This window comes from Lagopus leucura, unplaced genomic scaffold (assembly GCF_019238085.1).
Source record: "Lagopus leucura isolate 7727_CA_CO unplaced genomic scaffold, USGS_WTPT01 Super-Scaffold_100016, whole genome shotgun sequence".
NCBI lineage: Eukaryota > Metazoa > Chordata > Aves > Galliformes > Phasianidae > Lagopus > Lagopus leucura.
In genome coordinates, this window is record NW_024962270.1 from 3982798 (window position 1) to 4009594 (window position 26797).

The window sequence follows — 26797 nt, forward strand, 5'->3', positions numbered from 1 at the left end:
AACTTTCCAGTTTTATACATCCAGTCACTTGCAGGATCAAGACAAGATTTCATTGCTTAAGTGTCTCACTTGATATCAAAGTAGAGCAACTTTACAGACTGTTAATATAATTTCCCCCTTGAATAAAACAAGCGATCTCATCACTTCCAGAATCAACCATTTCTAAGCATTATTGCTATTAGTATGCCTTCAAGCATAACAAAAACCATAACAGAAATTACTTACCTAACCGGGTTGCTGGTTAAAGACACTCTCAACGATTCAAGACAGTTAAGCAGTTTTTCTTCAGCTATTCCAGATCGTAACTCATGAATATACTCTTGAGATGACAGTGTGCATTCATGCTTGCTATTTTTGAGTCCACCCTATCACAGAAAACAGAATGCTCGTTAATGTTATATAAATCATGGTAACTTTTAAGTGGGTGGCAACATATAAGGTCAATATTTTTGCATGAATTTCAAAAATTGTTCTTTTCTTCGTACAACTATTAAAAAAACCTGACTGATTTTTGAAAAGTGTAGAACATGTTACCTCTTGCATCATAAATATATTTCTCACTTTCTTGAGCAAAGTCCATGTACTACATTCTTGGTTATAAAAATATATTCCTATCATACAGCTGTATTAATATGTTTGACAGCTTATGACACAATCTCATGTAGCAGTTACTTCAAGACATTATAAATGATGTAGAAGAATTGACACAGTTCATATCCCTGCTGTAGCACTATTACACAAGACTAACAATTTACAAAGCTATTTCAGCATTAAAGTGTATGTTAATCAGTTAGCACTCAGTGTGCAAAACAATTTACCAAATACTGCAACTAATCTTTTGTACAGCTCTGATCATTTGCAGAATAATTGATTTATCTAAGAAAAGTGATTAATAGTAAATGCAGTCCTTAAAGCCTCTGACCTCTTTAAGTGCAACTGAAGAGAACCTGATAAAGATGTGTCATGGGTGTAAAGGCAGTATTAAAAGTTTCAGACCTAAAACAGCATTTACATTTATGCTGTTTTATTTCTATCAGGATCTTTGATTGCTATGAATTTCTACCTAAGACTCCTCCACAGAACTAAAAATTTGATGTTTGTTTTGCTTCACTGAAATTCTAAAATATAATGAAATTTTGACCTACCTATGTTCCAATATTAATGCAATAACCAAGTTACCAAAACATTCATAAAACATTCTAACAAAAACAGAAGTCAAGCAGAGACTGTGAAGGTCTAAGGCCAAGAATGCCCTCAAGTTTGAGTCAGCTTTTGAAGAAGTTTGTTGCAGACATGCAAAGTGCCTTTAGCTAAACAAAATGTGCCAGTTATGCATGAAAGGACCAGAATAGAGATGAAGATAAGAAAAGGAATATAAAAGAACTACAGTCTGCCACTACCAATTTCCTAAACAAAAAGATGCTGCTATGATCTTTCATGATATGAAAGATAAACCTGGCTTCAAAGTTGAGAAGAATTAGCACTACATAATAAAAAACATAATAGCACAGAAAAACCATTACTCTGAAAGACCACAGTGTAAAGAACTAGTAAACAGGAATAAATTTACGCTGTCCATTCTGCTGCATGGAAACCTAGAGAAAATTATACACAATTTTTTCGTCTCAGAAAATAGATATTTCCCAAATCCCAAGTGTATAAATAAGAGTCACAACACAAGCACTGCTGTAAGTCACACAAATATACAAAGAAAAAAAATAATGAATGCTCCAATCAGATGCCCTTAATATATTAAGTTAGACCTTTAAAAAAGCTCTCTGAAACAGAACGACATATCTGGTTTTTAAAAGATTATTTCCTGCACCAAACCCTCCCACTGCATTCTGCTGCAAACTGCAAAGAAAGTTCCTATATAGAAAAAGAATTTAAGATTCTTTCATATCTAAGCCAGGATGTGCTCTTGCTGCCTCTGTTTTTCTTCTGACAGGCACTTGGGACATCAGTCAGCTTCTTCTCTTCTATGCAGGTCCTTTCTCCCCAGAAAACTGAAAGCACCCTCAAGAAGAGGTACACATTATCAACAGATTAAGTACAAGAACTGAGAGCAGGATCCCCTACATCTTATCGTGTTTTATGGAACAGGTATTCTCCATTGTTGGCAGTACTAAGCATCTTTAACTGCCTAACAATAAGAAATCTCTCTTCTTCCCTTTTATCCTTTTCTCCTCTTCAGAACAGGTGGTTCAAAATCCATTCAAAGCCCTTCATTCAAACACTGCAAATTATGCTAAGGAATTCTCAGCTTCTTAACAGGATTATTTTCTGCAAGCATTTTCTCACTCTCACTCAACCCATCTTTCCTCTAGACATGCTAAATGAAACACTACAACCAGGAACTGTTTCTTCTATTTCCTTATTCAAGAAGAGTTTGATTTGTGTGCTCTGAGTAATGCTATGCCTCTAATGGCTCAAGTTTTAATATACATATTTTTCAGTTATTTTGAATGCACAGTCTAGGAAAAAAAAAAAAAGAGGACTACAAAGGCTCAGTTAAGTAATAAGCTCCATGTATGAGTTTCTGATAAGATCAAAGTCAAAAATGAAGTACAAAGGCTTGGTCGCAGACTAGAACTTGGAGAGATTAATTTCTAACCCCTTTGATTTTCATACTGATTTTACTTCACAGTCACTCACCTCAGTATTACAACTAAGGTATGTAATTGCTTCATTATTACGAATCATGAATCATTCACAATCACTCAAATGAAAGCTTAGGTCACACATGTAAAATTCTCTGAAGAAGTTAGAAATTATGAACTTGGAAAGAAAAGAAACATGCTAAAAGGAATTCCTGAAGGTATCACAGAAAACAAATGTATAAAAGAAAACGTAGTTTGCTTTCTCAAGGAATGTAAACCTAATCAATTCAACTGTGTGCTGTATATATTCCAGGCTTTGAAAGATAACAGTGACAGGACAGACAGCTTACAATACAGAACACAGTGAAGAAAAAAAATGTAAGCATGTCTTTGCATCTATACAATTTTTTATTCTTTGGAAAACCAAGCAATATAATTAAAGATCTAAAATTTTTATTTGCAACTTCTCTTCATCTATTTTGACAAGTGATCTCAAAGCTAGCTACACAAAAACTCCTCAACCAGTAACATTAAATATTAAAGGGGTCTTTGCAGGTGCCCAGCTTTATACACTACTCAGACGTGTCACCAGAGGAGGCCAGTGAACAAGCCTGAGAACTACTGTCCAACAAAACAGGAACTCAAAAGCATTTTAAGCTTCTTGAGAAATAAGCAGGTGTTCTGTCGCTTAGTGGTGAAGAACTGTTGAACACATCCACATCAAATGGATGGGCTTTAACAGTTAAAATATGAGACCAGAAAAAACTGCACAAGCTGCTCCTCTTTGGGACACCAGATAGTTAAGATCTCATTAGACCTCAAACTGCAGCTGTGTTCAGCTCAAGAACTCAAGATGTTTTAACTACTCTGCTTACACTGACACTATTTAAGTGATCAAGCAGATCAGGAATATCACAAAGTCGTGATGGTCACCTCTTTCAATTTACCATACCTGTTACAGAACCAACTGGTACCTAAGTAATATTAATATAATGGCAGTAGTAGCTTATACTTCCCCCTCTCCCTCTCAACAATTTATTGGGGTTTCACATACTGTCCATTAATATGGCGAGAAAATAAATTTTAATTAGCACACAACAAAGCCCGATGATGTAAGTTTTATGTGTGGCAGCTCTGTTTATTTGTTCATGCATGAGTAAACACTGCATCAGCTCCTATATCAGAAATACAGACTTCACCTGGTACATAACCACTTCATCTCTAATATTGTAGAGAAACATGAAAACCTATTACAAACAGCACCAACAACGTAACTCCACAACAGAATATCCAGATTAAGTATCTCACAGACAAACATATTTACAGCTGCCATTTCAAAGGAATTATCATCGCCCTGAAAAGACAAGAAAGGTAGCTAAACAGTCAGCTGAAATGGAAAGTGGCAGCAGCATGTGACATCTCTAGTTAAGCTTAAGTTAAACCTCTGCATTCTCTACAAAACGGGCAACCTTTCTCTGCAAGTTGCAGAGAATTACTACTGCAATCTCCACAATAGTAATACTATCAACAGTCCAAAGTTCTCATTCCTAGACATAAGAACTGTAAATCTTCAGGAAAATAACTGTATGTGACATACACAACAAAAAAATGAAGTGAACAAGATAGCTGTCTGTCACCCAGGAGGCTCTGTCTGCCTGGAGGCCTTTACAGAACAGTAAGTTAAAATAAGTAATAACAGTAAGTTAAAAATAACAGCTGTTATTTTTTAATGTTATCATTCCAGTTCTGGGAGTACAACATTAATGCTTACAGATGCACTCAGCTTCCAGCAGATTAATCCAATAAAAAACAAACAAAACAAAGCCACACTGAGAAGATGCACAACATACATGCATTATTTAAACAATAAGATACAGAAGCCATACATTAAGAGGTGCATTTGTTATTTTCTATTTTGCAAATTATTTGTGCAAAAACATGCTTTTAACGCATGACTATTAGTTTGAGGTCTGACAAAGAGCAAGAACAGGCATAAAGATGAAAACATCCTCCTATACTCTGTACTTCATTAACTGTTTTCCTTCATTAAATTTCTTCACAAAAAAGCTCTTCCTATCTATTCGTGTTTTGAGGAAATGACATGGGAGCACAAATTACTTGAAACTGGTTGGAGATTAATAAAAATTCTGAGGTAACTGTTAGGCAGTTTTCTGTCAGAGGCTGTTTGGTTTTTTGAGGGCTTTTCCTGTTAACTATAAAACAGAAGTACTGAATACAATCTAAGTACTAAACCTTGCTACACTTGAAAAGCTTGCTTTCGCTACAATTAAAATCTTTCCATTTCTATTTTCAGGGATCAATTAAAATGTAATAACTCCCAGAAAGTCTTTTGTATCCTTTTTCCTGGATTTATCCTGTAAATGAAATCTCAAGTTCTTGTCTAAGAAAACTAAACCTTACTAAATTCAACAATGACTTAATATAAAATGTAACAGAGAACCTATTAGGAGAAAAGCTATGCTGCAAGCGATCTCATCTTGAACTACTTATCCTCTATGCTAATCCTATTTACACTGATACCCAAAAACTGACATTTTTAAAACTACCCATGACTGCTAACAACTAGAACATCACAAAAATCCACATTCTAAACAGATTGAAACATGCCAACACCTAGCTTAAAATTTCCACTGACTGCCCTCAATAACAAGCAAGGTAAGGCTAAATTGTACTTGTTGCTCACCATGAACAACATGAATTTTTATTTAAGTCTCTGAAAACAGATCCTTAAAAAAAAAAAAAAAATCAAAAAGGATCCCTCTAAATGAATTTATAATGGTAAAGCAAATCTGATTTTGGTAGTTGATCATTATTTTGATGAAAGAAGGATGCACCAATGCCCACTAAACTTTTAAATCCATGACAGAAGTCCAGATTATTCTAACCTATTCTCTAACAATCAAAACGTAAGAAGGAAACAAAACTGTCATGTTTATACTCACCGGAACTTTACTTCCGACTATCTGCATGCAGTGGTCAGCCAAGAGAAGTTATTGTGTGAAAAAGATAACAATAATAATACATAAATAAACACAGCAAAGTACTTAGTAGGATGTAGCATCACACAATTTCTTTTTCAATGCATACTTATTACTTATTAGTACACTATTATTTATTTATTAAATCAAAATGTTTAAGAGTTACAGTTCCTCAACAGGAAAACAGTACTTCTTCTGTAGGAAAAATGATTTGAAATTATGTTCCACTGATGAATCATCAGTATTTTACACATTTATAAACAAGTAGCTAAATACCTAGCTTGACATCAACATCTTCAGAGATTAAGAGATATGCCATATTGCTCAAATGATCAGGTCAAATATTTTACATATGACACTGAGAAAGCAACAGGAAAAACAAATGTCATGCTGACTTTCTTGTACATACAACACTTCATTTACAATGCTACTTTTGAACTACTTAGATGATGTCATAGAGTTTAATTAACTTTTCACAATCAAAAACAGCCTACAGTTATAAATCTAACTTGCATTTCAGAAAAACTCATGCAGCTTTTTTCCTCAAATGCTCAGTATGGATACTTTTAATTACATGGATAATTAACCAGTGATTTACAAACTGACATTTTCTCTTTTTCACCATCAAACAGCATTTCTGCATATTAAAACAAGAAGTTGACTTCATACAGACTCAACACTTGGCAGAAAATCAGCACACCTTGGCCCTGTTCTACTACCTTATGCAAATGAACATGTTCCTCTAAAATCTAGTACTACAGAAAAGTCTGTAGGTTTTTCCCTGTCAGCTACTTGCTATGATCTGAATTTGATGCTATCTGTTTAGCCTCTACCTGATTCATTTTCTACTCATATTTTCCACTATTCATTTTGGAACCCTTTCAGAAGACAGTCCTTGCAAGTCTTTCACAATCACCTCTTCTCTCCTTGTGCTGATGAAGCTTCCTCCAGAAGCACAAGATGAACTGTCATCACCAGACAGGAAATCTTTCTTCCTAATTTACAGAATTCTCTCATCAATGTTCAACTCATTCAATACAACACAAGACATCAATAAATTCAGTTCTGAAACAGAATTCTGAGCCTTCACTGTTTCTGAAGTACAATTTTCAAATGATAGAAGAAACCACAACCACAGATTAAGCACTTGACATCAAAGGATCCAGCCTATTAGCTTCCCTGCTTCCTCTGTCCTCCAAGGAAAAGGAAAGTCTTTTTCATCCATGGGAGAAATCACGTTTCTTTCTCACTCAGAACTCTGAGGACAGCAGAGTGTTTCAGAAAAGCATGGACAACGTGCTGCAGATGGCATACAAGGCAAAGGATATGAAGCACTGACTTTTAAGTTTGGTTAAGACAGCAGGAGTAAATGAGAGTCATATTTCAGATGAATGGAGAGCTCAAAAGATTTAACTAAAACAAACATGGAATGGAACTGGAAAAGCCACGTCAATTGTCCAGTGTGCTTCACAAGCCATGAGCTCTAAGCAGAAGAAAAAGCCCAAGTATCTTCAGTACAGAGAAGATGAAAAATGTATAGTTATCTGTGACCAAAGAAAGGGAGGAAAAATTAAGAAATATCATTTTTTATGTAGTGAGCGATTTCACAGAGGACAAAGCTGAAGGTGGTGTGAGGAAAATAAAAGTTTGCTAAATCAAGATGCAGTATAAACTAGTTAGGGAATGAATTCAACTAAGCATAACAATTTAATTAAACAGAAGGTGTAATTAAAAATGAAAACAAAGCTTTGCATTATAAGACCCCAATCAATACTTTTACATTTGAGTTGTAGTTCAATTAAGATGTCAGCTATTTTTAGGGTATGAAGTGACAAAAAATGTCATTCATGTTTCCAAACAACTTTAAACACTTCATTCAAATGCTGTGATTCAATTGCAAGGAGCGTATAGAGTCAGATACAAGCCCTTTTTCTATTAGAAAAGAATATCTTGTATACCTATAGAACATTCACACTGGAGCTGACAAGATCAAAGCATATGTTCACATATTTGGGATTTTAGTTTGGTGGGTTGTCCCCTCTCTTCCCCTTCCACTTCAATTGTCAGTGAGCTAATGTGTTCTCAATTCTGTTACCTCCCCCCATGCTGCAGCTCACATGGTGGTAGTAATGTAGTTTGTTAAAACTTTCAGCAGCTAGACATGCAGTGGTAGCCACGCTTTTCTTACTCTACTACTGTACCATAGTAATCAAGAGACTACATTCCAATACCATTACAAACAAGAGAGCACCATCTCCTAACTAGTTTTGGGAAAGAACTGCAGGTACTTCCACTATGAAAATTACTAGTGCTTCAACAAAAATACTCTTGTTTATTAAGAAAAATTTGAGAAATAACACTGATTAGCAAACAAAGACAAAACGTTACAACACAAGCAATAGTTCTCAGAGAGTCTAGGCAAACTACATTAACTGAAAATATTCTAAGATACACTCCATAAGCATGAATAGTTTTCAATTAACTTGTATGTTTAGCAATACAATGCTTGAAGCAGTTGATTACTCACATGACAGAGTAAAAGACTGCTGATTTTGTTTAAAATAATTACATGCAGGAAGATCACCACTGCCAGAAGCATAGGTCAGCATTTGCAAAAGTTTTTCTTCATATCACTTCATATTCTTTAATGCAAGGCAATTAGGCTTAACAATTGCATTAGGTTCTAGTTTCGATTTTTTTTTCTTGAAATTTAACTCCACCCACTTGATTCTAAAAGCTAAAAGCTCATTTAATCAAGAAGCAGATATTTAATAAATGTTATCTGTTTCTTGAAAGGATACTCAGCTACGTAGAAAGAAGTGCTGCAGCTGCTAGGTATCTGAAGAATTATTCTACTTAACAGGCTTAATTTCTAGTAAGATATTACTGCCACAAAAGGCTAAGAGTTAAAAAAAAAAAAAAAGAATTATATATTATCCTAATTTTTAAATAAAACCATACATATTTATCTAAATCAAGAAATACACCAACAACAGATCTCATCACGTGAAGATACTACTGCTCCTTGAATATGAAAAGCTACCCTCCTCTACCACTTGCTCCCAGTGCAGATAAGCCGTAGCTTATTTATCTAATTCCTTAGAATTCAGTACAAGCTTCTTTAAAGTTCTATATACAGCAAATAGAGGCACAAACCAGAGTGCAGGCAATTTGTAGTGAAATCAAAACATCTATTTGCATTTTTGTTTCATACAACATCCATGTAGTTTTGTGATACAGTCTCTTATTATGTAAAAACAACAATATTTGCCATAGTCAATTTTTTAAGCAGAGAAAAGGCATTTACAGTTTCATTTTATATTTATTTAGTGATAATAGTCCCACTACTGCAGAAAATAAACTGCAGCTCTGCAGTATTTGAAATTATGTCTCTTCATCCCAACAAGTGTTGAACCATACATTTTCATTACCCTGAAATAGATCAACTTCAAAAATTCTTCATATAGAATCACCAACACAATTAGAAGGTCTGAATATATAATTTTCTAGTCAAAAACATTTTCAAGTTGTATTTTGCAACAATCTTTTCACTAAAGGAACAACATAATGTACCTTCAAGATACTTCTTAGCAGAGTATTTAGTACCATCTCAAAGCCACTTACACTACTCAACATATTCAAATTAAGCTAAAATACTGACTTAATTTTAAATCCTTTCAATATTTTTACTCTTTACCACTGAAAACTGTACAGATGTCATTACTGAAACTATGAAGTCGTGCTGCTCTTTCCAAGTCCTTTTCATTACAAAGATTCATATAACCAATTGCACAAAAATACTACCTATCCACTACTCTAGATGAGTAGATTTGCAATTTCTTGTGGTTTACAGAACAGCATTTAGTTTTCACACTGCTAAGAAAACAAAATGCAAATTTGCAGACACAGTTGTAGATACAGCTGCAGACAGTAGAGATTTTTTGCAGCCTCCCCTTTCTTAGGAGGTAAATCTAGACAAAAAAATTGAAGTTATTAGTTCCACCTGTCCTGGAGAGACAACTACTTACGGATTTAGCAGTAGCAGAAATGTATTGGACAACCATCTCACGTTTCGTGGATAAATCCTTCTCTCTTAGAGGAGCTTTCCGTTCTTCGTTAAGATTCATGTCTTCCTGTAGAGAAAGACCATATGACCCCAGGATTTTTATTTCTTTTTGTTGATGGTGGCTTTTTTTGCTACTTTTATACTCCTTTTCCTATTTAAACTGCTCATTTTTAAACAGAGGAGACTTCTTCAAGCATATCTGTATTTCAATCTGTTTAATTCTGATCTACCTGATTTTCTCAACTAATTCTGTTCCTTCAAGCATTTGGTGTTCTCCAGAGTTAGCCAAAATCATGACTACATTAGCAGCAGTTACTATTAATGAAATTTAGCTCAAAAATTAAACTAGAATATTGAACAGAAGTATTCAATAAGCCTACCACATTCCTGTTGTTTCTTATAAAGATAAAAAAAAAAAAACTTATTAACACTGACAACATCCCTGCTATATCTAACCAGGAGGCTGAGATTACAAAGACTACTAACTTGCAACAAGGCTAGATGTGAAAGTGTTCCATGTAACACATTTAAAACAACCCTAAAAAAAAACTAAAAACACAGCATCCTACTAGATAAATAAAATTTGCATAAATCATAGATAGTCTCATAGAATAGCTTAGGCTTTCAGAGATCTAAAAGTCCATGCATTTCTTAACCCTGCCATGGACTGGTTCTATCCTCCCAGATCAGACTGCCCATGCCCATCCAGCCCAGCCTTTAACACCTCCAGGGACAGGACATCCACTTTTCTGGACAGCCTATACCAGTGCCTCACTCCTTTTTTACTCCTCAGAGTAAAGAACTTGTTCATAATACCTAACATAAATCTCCCCCTAAGCATGTGTTTCTACTTAATAACCAATTTATTAAAAACCAGCTCTCAACAATAACGTCTAACGACTGCAATTAGGATAACAGTTATCTTAATGAATAATCAACAGCAGTAGCTTGTTTTTTAATTTTATTTCTGCCTTTTTCTTTTGCTTCCTCTAAAAAAGTTGCTGGTATTCTTTGTGCTTAAATTACATGGGCATTCTAAGTCACTCAATTGTTTATGTGCCAGTACTTCCAAATCAACATTTTGAAGTTACTAGTATGTAATAAACTCAAACACACACTCATAAAAGACCTTACCATCATCTTTTCAAAGAGATCCATAACCTCCTTTTCAGATAAGTTCATGCACCGTTCATCCAGAAGCGCCTGGGCGAGTGGAATTTCACTAATAGTAGGTTGTGTGTCAACATGGTGCTGAATTAACGGTTTCTCTTTTCTCACTGTTGATTTCCTGAAGCTCGTTATTCTGTCACGCTGCAAAGATATCCATTCGAAAATAAGCAGAGATCAACAGATAAAAAGCAGAGATGTTTACTCTATTACATGGTAGTAATACACACATTTTTTAATAATTTCAGCAGCAGAGGTAAAACTCAAACAACTTGAGCAAAAGGCATATGACTATTACTCACAGTTTCAAAAGTATACTACCTGTGTCAAATTTCAAAATCTTGATCTTTTACTCCCTAATTATCCTGAGAAGAAAATATGGAACCACAAAGGTACGTCCAGTGTTACCTCACCTCTAGAGCTCTACAGCTTTAGAGGACAATTGAAAAAGCTAGTGCTGGAAAGAAAGCATTCACAAGTTCAGATTGATAAAAACAATCCTGCGGATGTAAGATAAACTTTGAAGAGGAATTAATGCTATTTCACAATTCCTTGAAGTGCTTTTGAGCACAGATTCCTGAAACTAATAGGCAATTTTCAAAAGCAATGTAACAGATTACTCACATAGAAGCAGCCATTCACAGTTAAATACGTGTGAGAGACATTAGTAAAAGCGTACCACAGAATGACACTGGTTAAGGCTGACTTGTTATATACCACACACCCAACCCCCTTCCCTTTTTTATTTTTATTAAGCATGCTTATCCAGTTAATTTGTTAATATTGGAAACAACCGAGAAGTACACCTTCCTTACAGGGCCAATTGTCACTGTATTATTTAAAATCTATCTCTACTCTAAACAGAAATGGACAAAGAGTTAGAAATTATTTCAGTAAAACTGCTGTAATAGACAGAAGCTAAGTAGATAGGTCAATATATATGCATGAACATACATACATATACACTGGGAATGTTAGCTCTACGTAAGATTTGGTAAATTAATTGTTTCCATCAACAAATACTAGCATATTTGTTCTAGGCACGGAACAGCCTATTGAGACGTGCTTTCATGTAACAGCAGCTTAAGTAGAGTTACCAGTATTGTTCATAGCATTTACCACAATATCTATCAAGACATATAAAACAAAATTTATGATGTCTGAAATTACAGAATATCTGTAGACACAACAAATTCAAAGGAGTATTTAATTTGGAGGAAATCTGGATTAATTTTAGATTAGTCTAAATCGTAGTGAATTTTAAGTACTTTGGAATACAAGCTACAGTAATTGTTTATTTTTTCCTCTTTCATTCTACTGCAGTAGATTTTTGTTGATTCTGCTTGTTTGAGGTTTTTGTTTGTTTGTTTTTCTGTATGTTTTATTTTGAGATTTCTGATGTCTTCTTTATTTCAAATTCGTGAACAGTGAGTATCCCTAGATAAGCTGCCAGCCCCCTGAATTCTTAGGGAGTTATGTTTGTTTGTGGATTTTTTTCTCCTCCCTCCCTCTAATAAGTCTTAAATTTGTGGACAGAAACACATTACTTAAAAGGATATTATCACAGCCTTTAAAAAGACAAAAATATACACTACACACACTTCTCTCTTATAATTGAAATTAGGGCATATCCTACTGAAAATGCCACAAGATATTACATAATGCTGGAATGACAGGACCCAAATTAACCAACCAACATCAAATGCAGTTCTATTCGTCCTCCTCTTTAATAAGTGCCCTTTCAGCAGTCAAAAAGTCACTTAAGAACACTTTTCATTGTAATGTGATGTTTCATTAACAACAAATTTGTTTAACTGCACCGCAACGTAAGACCACTTCAAAGACAAAAGAATCTCACAGATAAGTAATATGGCTAAATATAACTGAATGGCCAGCATGGCTTAACTTCCGGATAGAGAAAGCATAGGTTGGTAATTTTACTAGTCTACTTCAAAATAATGAAATAATATCAAGCATATGGAAGTATTCAAAATTACCAACTTAATGCTTCTAAATACAAAGTGGGTGCTTGAAATGCAGTGCATTTTCATTAGTCTAAGTAATTCCATTTGGATCATTTGGTTGATTTTGAAGAACCGCTGTAGATCTCTACACTGAAAAGAAGGCCAAAGGAAATAACACCAACAGTTTCAACACATCCAAAGTATTAGCAAAATATTTTGAATATGCTCAATGATACCAATTTGAGAAATAATTGAAGAAGCTTCTCAAGTTGTTACAAATGAAGGCACTGAAGTACAGTAACTCAATTTTCTAAAATGTAATGCTTTATATCCTTATAAGAACGTGTCATATTGTCCACAACATTTGGAGTAAGACAGCATGCAGTGTGAGTTATCATTGCAAATTAAGACGTTCCAAAGACCTTACCACATCATCTGCCAAAGTTTTTATTTGGATATTCTATCAAAACAAAAACACACACAAATAAAAGAAAAAAAAATTACCTACTGTTTTAGAATAAAGAAGTCTATATTTCATGTACTTTAACATTAAAAACGTAGGAAGGAGGAACAACAGGTTCACTCTTAAAAACTTTGATGAAAAATAAACATTCAGATGTATTCTCACCAGTGGATTGACCCTGGCTGGCATGCAAGGCCCACTCATTTCACCCATGCACCCCAACAGAATCAGTGTTACAAGGCCAAAAGTAAAACAAAATTCATGAGTTCACTTAAAGACAGTTTAGTGAGTGAAGGAAAACAAACAAAAATAAAATAAAACCCCAACTGGATACAGAAGATGCAACTCACCACATTCAGACCAATGCCCAGATAGACTCTAAGCAACTGCTACTTGGGCAAAACTCCCAACCAGTCTTATGGCTGAGTATGATATAACACAGCATGGAATGTTTCCTTGATGAGTGCAGGTTAGCTGTCCTGGCTGCGTCCCCTCTCAGCCTCCCACCCATCCCCATCTTACTGCCTGAGAAGTTGTAAGAAACAAGAAAAAGATCCTTGACACTGTAAAAGCACTAATTAGTCAAAGCTAAAACACTGGTGTGTTATAGAAACTGTCTTGGTCACTTATCAAAAACACAGCAGCAACTGGAGTGCTAATAAATAAATTAATTAATTAATTAAAAACCCACCACGCTCCTTCCCAGTCAGACTCTCGACACACAGCTAGAATATTTTTCTCTTACTACTCCAGATGCTAACATAAATCTCCTACCTTTCTAACTGCATCTCAAACGTGTTCCTTCCAGCTACACCTCTTACATATTATCAAGGCGTAAATTTAGTATGAGTCAGGAGTAAAATACTCCAATATTGAAATTAAAACTAAGATGCCCTTAGTCTGATCAGACTTTCTAAAATGAAGATTATTCAGCAAGAAGATCAAGAGGAAAAATATCCAACCATGATTTCAGAGACAGCTGTGTAAGCAATAAGTTCTGGAACTCAGGGTATGCTTCAGCTGTCACTTCTACCAAAAATACCTTTTTCCACCTTTCATTTTAGCGCTGTCAATCTCTCCCAGAACTTCCAGCAGGATAACCTACTCCATCTCTACCTTTATATTGCATCTGTCACTCAAAATCCTCTGGGCAAAATACTGAATATGAAAGCAAGATACCTCACACCCTTTTTCCCCTTAGACATCTCCAGCTCACTTCTCCAAACTCCTTACAGTACACAAGGTACAGAGCTGCCTGTAGCTACTCAAGATAAGCACCACATTTAACAGGTGAAAGTGATCCTAACTAGAGGCAGAGGCAAAGCAGTTGTGCCTGCAGATTCGCACTGACACTCAGATTGACAGTCTCTTACACTAACAGTGAAATCGCACTGTCTTTTAAGTACTGCTTTTGATCTCATGTAAAAACAGAAACCAAAAGTTTTCCTGCCCAAGAGGAAGTTTAAGGTATCACAGTTTTCACAGTCAGTCCTCCAGCATTATTCTTTCAGCCACCTATAAAACAGCCACAGCACTACAAGACAAAAGTAGATTAATCCTTACCAAGCTTGCTGAAGACATCAATTACTGTACTTTATTCCCACATCCAAGAGGAGATGGACCATTCAGAAGTGAGCAATACCAGGAAAAGACGACAGGCAATTTCCATGTGAAAGTCAGAGGGTCACCAAGCTTTGTGACTAATATCAGCAGAGGGGTAGAAAGCTAAAAACATTGAGCTGGAGCACTGACTGCCCCAGCATTGCTCTCAAATAGGAGGGAAGAGAAAACTGAGGCATAGTAATCATACTGTACACTGGTCCTCAACAAAGGACATTCTCTTTCATGAACAGTTGCACTTCCACTGTCCAATTTATTTACAACACAGTAGAACCATTCCCAAATAACAGAGGTGGAAGTATAGCATTATGCTTTGATGAAGTTCCCATCTGTAAACTGATTACTATTCAACTCTGACCTTTTTAATTCCTAACCTATGCATTCATAGTTGAACTTCATAAAAAGCCTGGGCACATAAGATAGGCTTCCCAACTCCATTAAGGTTAATTTACACTGCTCTGAGATTCAAGCTAATTCCTGAATAAATTCGAGATAAGCAGTAAAACCATCAGTTAACATTTAAAAACTATTGTTTCACAAAAAAATTAATAGTATGTAACTGTTCATGGGTAATTTAAGCACATAAAACATTACAGCATTATGATAATACAACTGTTCTTGCTTACTTCCTCCTTTAACAACACTTCGCATTCCTCATAGTCTGTTACAAGCACCTGGAATCCTGAATTCCTGCTACTTTTTAACACGAATTCCCAACTGTACCAAAGTAAAGTGATGCTACTGGCTTCCTCATTACTATGTACAATGTAATTCCTCTCTATTCACATCCTGCTTCATTTCCTTCTTGCCCATAGGACAAAGAACTTGCCCAGGAAGCTGCTATAAACAGGAAAGAACGGCAAAAGGAGGAGAAAGCCCTTGTGTATATCACAACAGCTGTAATTTCAGTTTAAGCAGCTGCTGTGATTAATAAGTTGCACTGTAGTCCACATCCTGAGCCCACCACTTTTACTCGGCTATACTTTTGGGCACTGCCAATTGGAAAACAAGCATACAGGAATGACCAACACAGACTTGCACGTAAGAATTAGAGAATTTTCTCGAAACAAAGCACAGTAGCTCAGTGACTTAAAAAGAACTCTCATTTTTAAAGTTAACCATGCACTGCTTATCTTAAAAGAAAAATCATTCAACAAAGGATCAATCCAAGGTTCAAAGCATATAGCTGTAGTTAAAAGAGCTGCATGCATTGAAAAGGGTAAAAACTCTTCAGTAAGAGTGAAGTTCAACCTCACAATAAAAAAAAATTATCCCCAGTTCTTAAAAATAGATATAAGGTGGCAACTTATTTTTGCTACACTGAATTGGCCAAACTCATTAGCTTTATGATAGCTTTTACACAGTCTAATATGCTCCATAACATATCTGTACAGAACAGCTTCTTGCACACGGAATAGGCCAGAAAAAGAAAGGAATACGTAGAGCCAATTTGATGCAAATCAAGTATTGCTATCTAGCAAAATATCTTTGTTACACTGTAATGAAAAAGTTTGAACAATAGCTTGTATGCAAACATCAAACTGAGATCAAGTTTGCACTTAAGAAGTCAAGAATTATTTTGGAAAAACTAGATCAAAACAAGTGTTCCAGAATGTTACTTCAAATGTGCCTCACAATAACTCAGCTTTTTTAAAAAAACATTCCCTAAGCTTAAAAAAAAAAAAAAAAAAAAAAAAAAAATATTTAAAAAAAAAAAAATTTTTTTTTTTAAAAAAAATTAGCTAGCAGATGTGCAGAGCATAATATGGTACTAAGAGGCACTGCCACCAGAAAAAAAAAAAAAAAAAAAACCACCAACAAATGCTCTGCCAGTCCATCAGCATTCAAACAATCCATCTACCACACTGGTACCTTTAGCGCTACATTGCATTCACTTGTAATGCAGTCCCAGAAGTTGATTCAATGACTGATTGAGTGATTTCACCCTGCTCTTACAGGAAAAAAAAAAGAAATTTTCTTCCAAACCTAAATGTAGGTGCAACAAAAAGAATATGCTGATACTGACAAGGTATCCTGCACAATACCAGCACAGTAACAGACAACTCTCTAATAAATTATGTCTGGAATTCCACCAAGCACAAAATAGGTACAGAAAGTTGTACATGCATCTGAAGGGATTTTTGAAGTTATTTGAATGCACTTCTAACGTACCAAGTTTATAGTAAATGAAGCTTAGGAATTGTAGCTTATGAAGTAAGCTCTCTTATCAAGGAAAACATGAAATGTAACTGACACTCAACTACCTCAGTTCCTTTTTTTCCCCATAAACATTGTTCTTCAAAAAAAAAAAAAAAAAAAAACAACTTTCAAGTATGCAGTATCAAAGTTATTAGACTTGAACATGAAGTTATTTAGGTCTACTATTAACGCATTGGTATTTGGATATGTGGCCCAAAAACTAAATATGTGGCATCATCAATACATATGCCTAGCTCTGCAATTCAAGTAAATTAAGAAATAGGATTCCATTATTTTCTGCATTTACACTGCTGACAACCACTGCAGTTCAATATGCTCTTTCTTATGCAAATACTTACCTATTCTAACAACTGGAACACTACATGTAACTGTCTGAACTATTAATATCTGTCAAATTTTCATCTCCTCACACATAATCGAATGCAAATATTCCAGCACAGATCTATTATGAAGCCACAGTTATTTTAGAAGTTACTTAAATGCTACAGAATGAAAGTAAATCACGGCACAATCTGAAGAACCAAAATGTAACAAAAGCAGAAAACTATATTATACAGGTAACTATATGTATCTAGTGAACCTCACATTGTATTAGTGCTCACTTTTTTTCCTCATGAACGTAGCTTTGTGAGGAACAAAAACTACAGACATCTTTGAATGTCAATATTCTAATAAGCATCATTAGCTCTTGCCATACTGCTAACTGAAAGACTCTACACCTAACATTTCTCCTGACCAAAGTACTTATTTTTCTCTTTCACAATCATCCCCCAAATGTACACGGTTGTAAATGTGTAACCAACAAGCTGTGGCACAGAGGTGTCATCAAGAGGCATCACTAGGAATATTTAAGGTCTCCAGTTATTTCTTCTCATTTTTATGCCTAAATATTCATTATGATGTGGTTTGTAAATGCAATCCCACATAGGACAAAGTGATTAGCAATTAACTAGCTAAATCCTGAAGAAACAGGAAAGAACGAGCCTTCAAGGCTCAACCTATATCCACCTGCACATTTATTGCAACTCCACTGGCCTACATAACAAAACTACAACTGCTGCTCCATTGCTTGTATGCCTCCAGTCCTACAGCCCCAAGTGTTCGCATTTTGTGGTACTAATTCTCTACTGTTTCAAACTTAGTAATTTTATTTAGAAATTTGTCTTAGACTAAGAGAGAACACTGCTTTGATAGTTAATATTCTGCTTTCAACCCATGCTGAATTAAACAGTTATTATTAGATGGCTGACAAGCAGTCACAATCATATCTAATAGTGGAAACAAACGAACTTAGGAGTTCTAGTAAACAATCAAAGAAGAAAGGAAATAAATGAGATTTTTCTTGTACTGTTTCTTGATCTCATTAGTCCTACTGCCACACAAAACTCATCAAAGGACTGAGGTGGGCATGCAGACTAGGCCAACACTGCTGCCCAAGAAAAGCTGATAGCCTACTCTTCTCTGTTTTTTAAGAACTATTTTTAAGTCCACCTCAAACATTTTAAGCCTAGCAGTAAGCAATATATTTAAAACCACAAACATTGGCTACATATTCAATTCAGGACATTTATCAGAAAAAATAAGCAACTGCTTCAGCATTTCTTTGTCACCCTTTTCCTCCATATAATGGATTTTCCACTGCAAAGCTTTACAAACTTACTTTAAAAACTCACTTTAGTGAGTTTAGTGAGTACTTTAGTCTATTAACTATTAGAAAGTTATAAATGAGAGCAGGAGCTCTAGGGATGGTCTCTCCATCAATACCATCAGGGAAAAAAAAAAAAAAAAAAAACACAACTATTTCATTCATAAGGAAAATTTCAGTTTGATACAAAAAATAACATGTAATTTGAAGTTGGTCCAAATTAGCTTTGTCTACCTGCAACATCATAAATGCTACACAAACAACAAGGAAAGACTTCCGACTGTTAATCTTCTCATAACGGGAGAGCAGGTAATATTTAGGGAAGTTGTAGTGGTGAGCTTATTTCCTCCAAAATAAAGTTATTAAATGATAAAAGAATAACCAGGATGCACACGTTGTAAAAACTATGCAAAAAAATATGCATTTTAGTAATTTCCTAATTTCTTGTGGTTTTAAACTTAAACAAGTAAACTGATGACCAACTGAAATGAACAGTAGCTTCAGTAGCAACAGACATCTTCTATTGTGTCCCTAGGTATGGGTACCAATTAAAGAATCACAGGAATTTTATTAGACATTTCTGTTTACTTCTAAAGAATTGAAATTGATTAAAAAAAAAAAAAAAAAAAAAAAATGAAGACTCCTTGTAGCCCACAAGATAATTAAGTTTAATCTTTTCATTCTCCTGAGTCATCAACAATCATTAATGTTTTACAGGTTGTTTGTAATATACAAACAAAAGTTTCTCCTCTAAAGCCTAGAAAACACCTCTCCTATTTGATATGCATACTGCCAGGTCTCTGCAAATCTCTTCCACATTGCCTCTGTGGAATCTGCTTTGTTTGCAAAGCTTCCTGTATAATCCAGAATATCTCCACAGTTTTGTCTTACAAGTAGTAGTTCAGGAAGTTCAATTACCACAAGCAGATAGTCTTATCACTCTATCACCTCATTTAAACAGTGTCAATATCAACTCACACATTAAAAGCTAAAGCTAGTCAGCGCTACGCCCCGCTCCACCACATTAGAATTACTGCCAAATCAGTATCCTTTCCTGCAATAAATGAGTTTTCTTAAGACATCAATACCACCCTTCAGTAATGGTTGCACCTTAATTTCAGTTGCGTGAAGCAAGAATCCTTTGAGGCATTCACTGATTTTACTGAGACACACTGCGATCTCAAACAACGTATTTTATTCATTTGCCAAAATCTGCTTAATCTGACTCATAGCTCATGTACGCAGAATACAAACATCTAAAGGAGACATCTGTAAAGAACATATTCTCTCTTCACAGAAGCGTGAGACCCAACAGCCTGAGTTAAACAAGGTCATGAGATGTAGGTTCTGTAAAACACTGAGTGCTCAAGACTATTGACAGTTCACTTAAAGCATTCCTGCCCAAACATGGGTGGAGCAGCATAGTTGAGAAACCTATCAGGCAAGCACAGTCAGTTTACTTCTGTATATAAGTTAACTGATAAAAGCCCTTATTCCACTGTTGGACATTAGTTGATGGCACATTAGTCAGAGTATTGGATTTTCAGTTTTTGATTGATTTCTGAGAGCTCAGAGAGTTTAAAATGCTTCAGTATGAAGCATAAACAATTTCCGTTTTTAAACTCAAGTATGAGTTGCTCCTTGTGGGATGAATCATCAAATCCACATCATCGCATTTACTTGCATTCCAGCTAAGTAATCTCTCTCCTACCCCTAACATTTTTTACCCCATTTTACAAGCTTTTTGTCTCAATCTACTTTTAAAGACAGTGCCATACTCATATCACTGCCCTTTGTGAAAACTAAACTTGTTGCTAAGTTATTTTTATCACTGATGAAACCTCACAAAGATGAAATTAACTTGGAGTAATGAAGCATGCTTTCAGCGTGGCACTAGCCACTACATGCACAGAAATACTTCTCTTTTATGCTAATAGAAAAATCAACAGGATATACTACAAAACCTTGACTCAGACAAAAAATATTGACCATGTGAACTTCTAGCTAGGCAGCATTCAAACAGTCAGGAAGCACCATATATCCTGTTCTACTGACGTCTTTTTAAGCACTGATTCATATCATCACAGACATCTGAAAATATCTCAGGTGTCTCATCCTAATTCCTGCTCAAAAAGCTGAGTCAACACAAAACACAAACCACGCTGCAAGAAGCTTCGTCCACGATTCCAGGTCTCAAACCTTTCCAATGACTAAGATACACAGTACCTCTGATCAACCAGTTCCAAAGCTTAATCACCTTTCAAATCACTTTTTCCTCTAATTCCCAGTCAGAATTGCTCCTGTTTCACTTTTCCACTGCCTCCCATTCTCATCACATGAACTTTTGTAAAAAGCCTGGCTTCAGCTCTTCATGTGAAAGGCTTGAAAAGTCTTGAAAAGACTTGAGAAATATTTGGGTTCAGCTACACTATGACAACCACATTCAAACAGACCCAACACTTTTGAACATGCACCTGTTTCCTACACAGCCAAAAAAACCTAAATAATTCTTTTAGTGTTACTACATACTTACTTTAGTGTAAGACACAGCAAACAATATCCAAGTTAAGGACTAAAACCCAGAAGTCGCAGCAATTTCTCTGACAACTTAATTTAGTCTGTTTCCACTAATTTAAGAGTATGCCTGATATATAGGCAAAACAAGCCTGTTGCCAAACCAAGCTAAATATGTAGCTGTTCACTGTTGTCTCACGCTAGCCCATGCGCAGGGCTGGCATGAGATCAGATGATTGTTTATTAAAACAATTTCATTTTTTCCTGCCCATTCCATTATAAACAAAAATCGTGGCAGAAACACTAGGCACTCATTCCCACCTCTAGTCCTTGCATTAGCACAAAATGATATGAAAAAAGATTAAATCAGAGCCCTTCCAGTGTTGCCTGGAACATAAAGTTTTCATAAAAATTACTCCCATTCACACACACTACTAGTACAAAATCTGGAGCTAAATTGTCACTCCGCAGTTCTGTCAAGTTCAAAAGGTTATATTAGACTTACATGACTCTCAAAATAACCCAAATCAGAAAAAAAAATAAAATAAAATTCTAATGCAGCTCAACTTTGATTGTATATGAGAATATCAACTTAGCTGTCTTACAGAAAACTGTATCATAGAACTGTTTGGGATGGAAGGGACTTTACTGATCACCTATTTCTAATCCCCTGCCATAGGCAGGGTCAGCTCATACTAGACCTGGTTATACCCAAAGCCCCACTGAACCCAGCCTTGAACAGTTCCATGGATCCACAGCTTCTCTGGGCAGCCTGTGTCAGTGCCTCACCACCCTCTGAGTAAACAATTTCCTCCCACTGTCAAACCTGAACCATTCCTATTTCAGTTGAAGACATTACCTTCTCCTATCAATACCCTGATAAAGGGTCCCTAGCTTTCCTGCAAGTCTTCTTCAAATACTGAAAGTTCTCCCCAGAGCCTTCTCTGGGGCTGAACAACCTCCACTCTCTCCACTTGCCTCCACAGGAGAAGTGCTCCAGCTCTCTGAGCATCCTTGTGGCCTTTAGTAGAGGAATAAGAGTTACCTGCCTCAACTTGCTGCCCATGTTTCCTTTAATACAGCCACCCCCAAGATACAGTTGGATTTCCAGGCTGCAAGCACACACTGCTGCTGGCTGACACTGAGCTTTTCATCCCCAAACCTTTCTCCTGAGAGCTAATCTCAATCCATTCTCCACTCAGTCTGTATTTGTGCCCCAACCCATGCATGCAAGAATTTATAACTGGCCTTGTTGAACTTTAAGACATCCCACATAAAAATCATTCCCCTTCATCCTTCTTCCAAAGGCCTGATGCCAGACACTGAAAATAAATCTGGTGTTATATGTAGCTACATACCCTGTCCCACAAAGTCCCTTTCAGTATGCCACTTTATATTTGCGATTATTGAAAAGAGGCATACCTAAGTACATCATACAGTTCCAAACACTAGCCAACAACCTACAGGTGGATTCATCTATCTAACTCTATTGAACGTTTGTAAATTATAAGCTGTGAACCAAGGAAATTTCCATACCAAAATTTATGTTTCATTTACAAACTCAGTGACAATTTCATACTTGTACAAGCAGCATGGATTTTCTTAGAAGTCTCAACTATCCTTCTTATTTGCACAGTAAAGATAAGTACATGCAAGGTAGCTCTCGAATAGCCAAAAGAAATTGCTAGCCTCAGCAGAATTAGTTCCTTATTCAATGTTTAAAAATGCAAAATTTATAAAAGATTATTCTTCTATATAATGAATGATGCCTTTCCCTGGTTTGTCTTGTTCTTCCCTTACAAACAGACACCATTACCATTAAGTAATAAATCTGTCTGCTCACATTGCCTCAACTTCAAATACACTTTAATTCCATCCTTATCCTTTCTCAAAGGTACATCCCACTTCATTACAGCTTGATCCAGAGTTTGCATACATCACATCCAAAATAAGACATCTCATCACCCAGTCAATACATCCACCCAATTATATCATCAGAAGCAAGTCACTTGACCTTCTGAAAGACAGATCTGCCCTGACTTCAAGCAAGGTACCACCATTCACATTCACGTTGTTGCTAGCGTGTAATTATCTCCTCAAAAACCGAAAGCATGTCTGCATACAAACTGAAGTACTAGTGGGATATATTTCTCCCATTAAGAGTAGCAAAAAAAATTCAACCCTACTGACTCTAGAGTAACTGATGAGAGCATGCAATAGAAATAGCTGGCCTGCTCAATCCAATTTTGAGCTCATCTCACACAAGTTTATAAAATTTTGGATTTCAATTAGGACAAAGCCTTTTCCTCTGCAATGGAAGATTTCTGTCCAAGTTCTTTGCCTCAAATTAAAGGAGTCTCCTGCATCCAAAAACTACAAACAAAACTACTTTTTAAAATCTCTTCCCTGGGAAACATCTACAAGCAGCTTTGCTAGTTACTTTAAGCATAAAAACTTTGATACTATGTATCCTGTGCACGGAAGTGAGAGTTTGTTTCCAATAGCACCAGAAAACAAAATAAACCACAGTATTTGTTTATGCTGAGTTAATATATACATGGTTGCCTTCAATATAAGCAAAGTTCAAGTTATTCAGCATTTTGTCTTCCTTTTAAGCGATTGTCACTTTCAGTGCATTTGTGATGCCCCATATAAACATCTTCCCCATGTGCATTTCAAGTTAATGGGTTTCAAGAAAAATGGGTTTCCAGCTGATCAGCCCAAGGCTCCTCTGCATTACTCTTAATGAGAGGAATCCAAGGTGGGAGCAAATAAATATTAACTTAGTTTTACCTGTGAAAAGGCTCGTACAAGTTATACCAAAACTTTATAATTAATGCTCTAATCAATGTGAAGTCTCAGTCTGGTTTTAATTAACGCCTCCAGTGCTTCTCTGGAAAGGCAGTCTGAAGACAAGGGTAAAACAAATTCACTCAAAGTTAAACCAAATATAAGTAACTGAAGTAAGCACTAATATAATTAACTTTTCTTGCTTCTCCTCCATTTATAATTTGAGATACAGGACTGGTGGCTTTGAAATGTACCTATGCATGTTCATAAGAAATACAGTGCTTAAGACCAAAAAGCAGCTGTGATTTATAAACAGTACTGGTCCAAGGAGGACTGGTGCGATCAAAAGTTTACCTGTTCCTTACAAAGAAACCAGAAAAACTCCAGCATCTTCACACACACGCCTCCTTATCTCCCTGACACGCACGTAACGCTATACACTATTTTCGCACTAACTCGGGAGCTCACTCGTGAAGCACACCGCTCGCATCGCGGCTTCCCGCACGGCACAGCGCACGCTCACAGCGCCGAGCCACTCGGCCCGGGTTACTGCAACAGGTGCCGCAGCCGCCCGGCCCGGCGCCGCGCCGCGCCCCTCCTTCCAGCCGGCACCTCCCAGCACCGCGCACCCCCCGCACGTTTTCTCCCGTTACCACCGGCCCGAAAGTAAGGAGTACCCAAAAACCATCACAGACTATTATTAAACCCTTCCTAAAAAAAGAATCCAGCAGGCCCGCCCCCCCCGGGGCCGGCCGCCTGCCCCTCCATCCCAGGCTTCCCCCACCCCCACGCTCACTCACCAACTTCGTCTTATTCCGGGTCTCCTCTTCCGAGGAGCGCCCGCTCCGTTTCGCGTTCATCTTGCTAGGGCCAGGGGGCTCGTCGCCGCCCCCAGAGCCCGGAGCTGCCTGATCTTCCATCCTTCCGGCGGCTCCGGCTCGGCACAAGGCCCCTTTTTCGTCAGGACTGTATCCTCACGGTCCCATTGAGTCGGCACCCACAACGGGGCGTCTCCCCATGGCGGCTAAAGCAGTTCCTGGAGGTACTCGAGACGCCTACTCCCAATCAACCGCCTAAGACGCTGAGCGTATCTAGGCATGCGCGCGGACAGACGACCGCTATTGCGCATGCGCTTACGTAGTGCGCATGAGCTGAGGGCGGGCGGCCGGAAAGGGCAGTGAGGCTTTGCCAGGAAATGGCGTCGTAGGGGTGCAGCTTTGGGACCAGGAACTCCAGTTGGAAAGATGTAAGAGTGAATAAAAGGCTGATTGGCACAGGGCTAGGTAGTACAGAGCCAGCCAGTAGGATGGATTCATTGTGAAGGCGCATGGCATAGTTTTTTTTCCTCAAAATGCTGGGAGCAGGAAAGGTCTGCATCTCATGTGTGGAATATCAATGCTGCGCGCGGGGTTTTTCTGAAGTATGTTCCTTTGCGTTTTGTTTTAGGAGTATATTGGGTGCACAGGGTAACTGTGGCATGTTGGCTAAAATTGAGTTACCACAAATGAAAGCCTTTTTTACCCCTCACCTTTGGGAACTCCAGTCCTCAAAGTCTGAGTTTTCTGCTTATGTTCGTGGTTCATAATATCAAAATAAACTGCCTGAAGTTTACGTAGAAAACTAAATTCCTTTGGCTGGACCTCGTGCATGTCCCTGTATATTAATATAATTGTTATACAAATGAGAGAAGAACAGGCTTTTTGTGTTGGCATAGCTGAACGTATGTTCAAGTTACCAGGAAAGCAGCCATAGAAACAGACACAGTCTGTTGTAAGAGGACAAGGGCAACCCAAAAATCTTTGGAGTCCAGATTTATGTACAAACCTATCATTTTATTATCCTCTAGAGGATGTTCCCTCTAGAGTTCCCTAGAGAGTTTTGCACATCTTCCACAGCAAACCTTTTTATGTTCAATGTGCAAGTAAGACCTGTACAGTAAATTTCTCCCATCTCTGTCTCAACACACATGTACTGACACACATGGTTAAAGCATGCCTGAGATTTGTGGAACAATCTGGCATTTCTTGTAATAATAACAATTTTTTAGCTATACTTAAAAATGTTAGTATTCCTATTTCTACTCCACCCCAACCCTCACCCAGATTTGAGAATGAAAAAACAGTATTCTACACGAGAGCCAACAATTTACGAGCATATAAATTCTGCAGGCAACTTTAAGCAAAAAGTAAGGTGATACTATGCGACTATCTCAATTAGGAAATTAAAATGAAAGAGTCCCTCACTTCCCCAACCCCATCCCCTCCCCCAGAAAAGGAAAAAAACGCAACTACTTAAGGCAACCAAACAAACCTCGGATTATTTTGGCAACCAGTTTGCACTGTGGTGTTTTGGCCCACCTCTGAGAGCAACTTAGGTATGGCCTGAGGGTGAAAAAAGTTGTACAAAATGTTCTTAACTTGGCTTCATATCTAAGAAATTTTATATCTCTACATCTAGCAAAATTCATTTTACAACAGTAAGAATTTGTAGCTGCAGAAGTTTCCTGCTATGTAGCTGTATTTCTCCTCTTGGTTTCTAATGTAATCTCAGTCAAACATTTAACTGCAACAAGTGAGTCAGACAGTTACCTTACAATAAAATGATCATAGGCTGATAGGAATGTCCCTCAAACATGTACTGTTTTATATCTGAATTTGAACAAAATAGGCTTTTCAAGATGACTGGCTAATACAGCAATCTAAAAACTTAACTTTCTAACATCCTCCCTACAAACATATTAAAAAAATAC

At 36.7% G+C, this 26797-nt stretch overlaps 1 protein-coding gene across 1 annotated transcript in view; it reads right to left on the reverse strand.

Annotated features, from left to right (window-relative positions):
• The window catches only part of DIAPH2 (diaphanous related formin 2), a 142013-nt gene extending 116856 nt beyond the window's left edge, over window positions 1-25157 (reverse strand). Inside the window, exons 1-5 of the mRNA XM_042876630.1 lie at window positions 24849-25157; window positions 13224-13256; window positions 10800-10976; window positions 9628-9732; window positions 226-365 (exon numbers count right to left, since the gene is read on the reverse strand). Coding sequence (XP_042732564.1) covers window positions 226-365; window positions 9628-9732; window positions 10800-10976; window positions 13224-13256; window positions 24849-24968 — 575 coding nt within the window. The 5' untranslated portion in view covers window positions 24969-25157. The remainder of the gene's footprint in view (window positions 1-225; window positions 366-9627; window positions 9733-10799; window positions 10977-13223; window positions 13257-24848) is intronic.
• Window positions 25158-26797: the final 1640 nt, after the last annotated feature.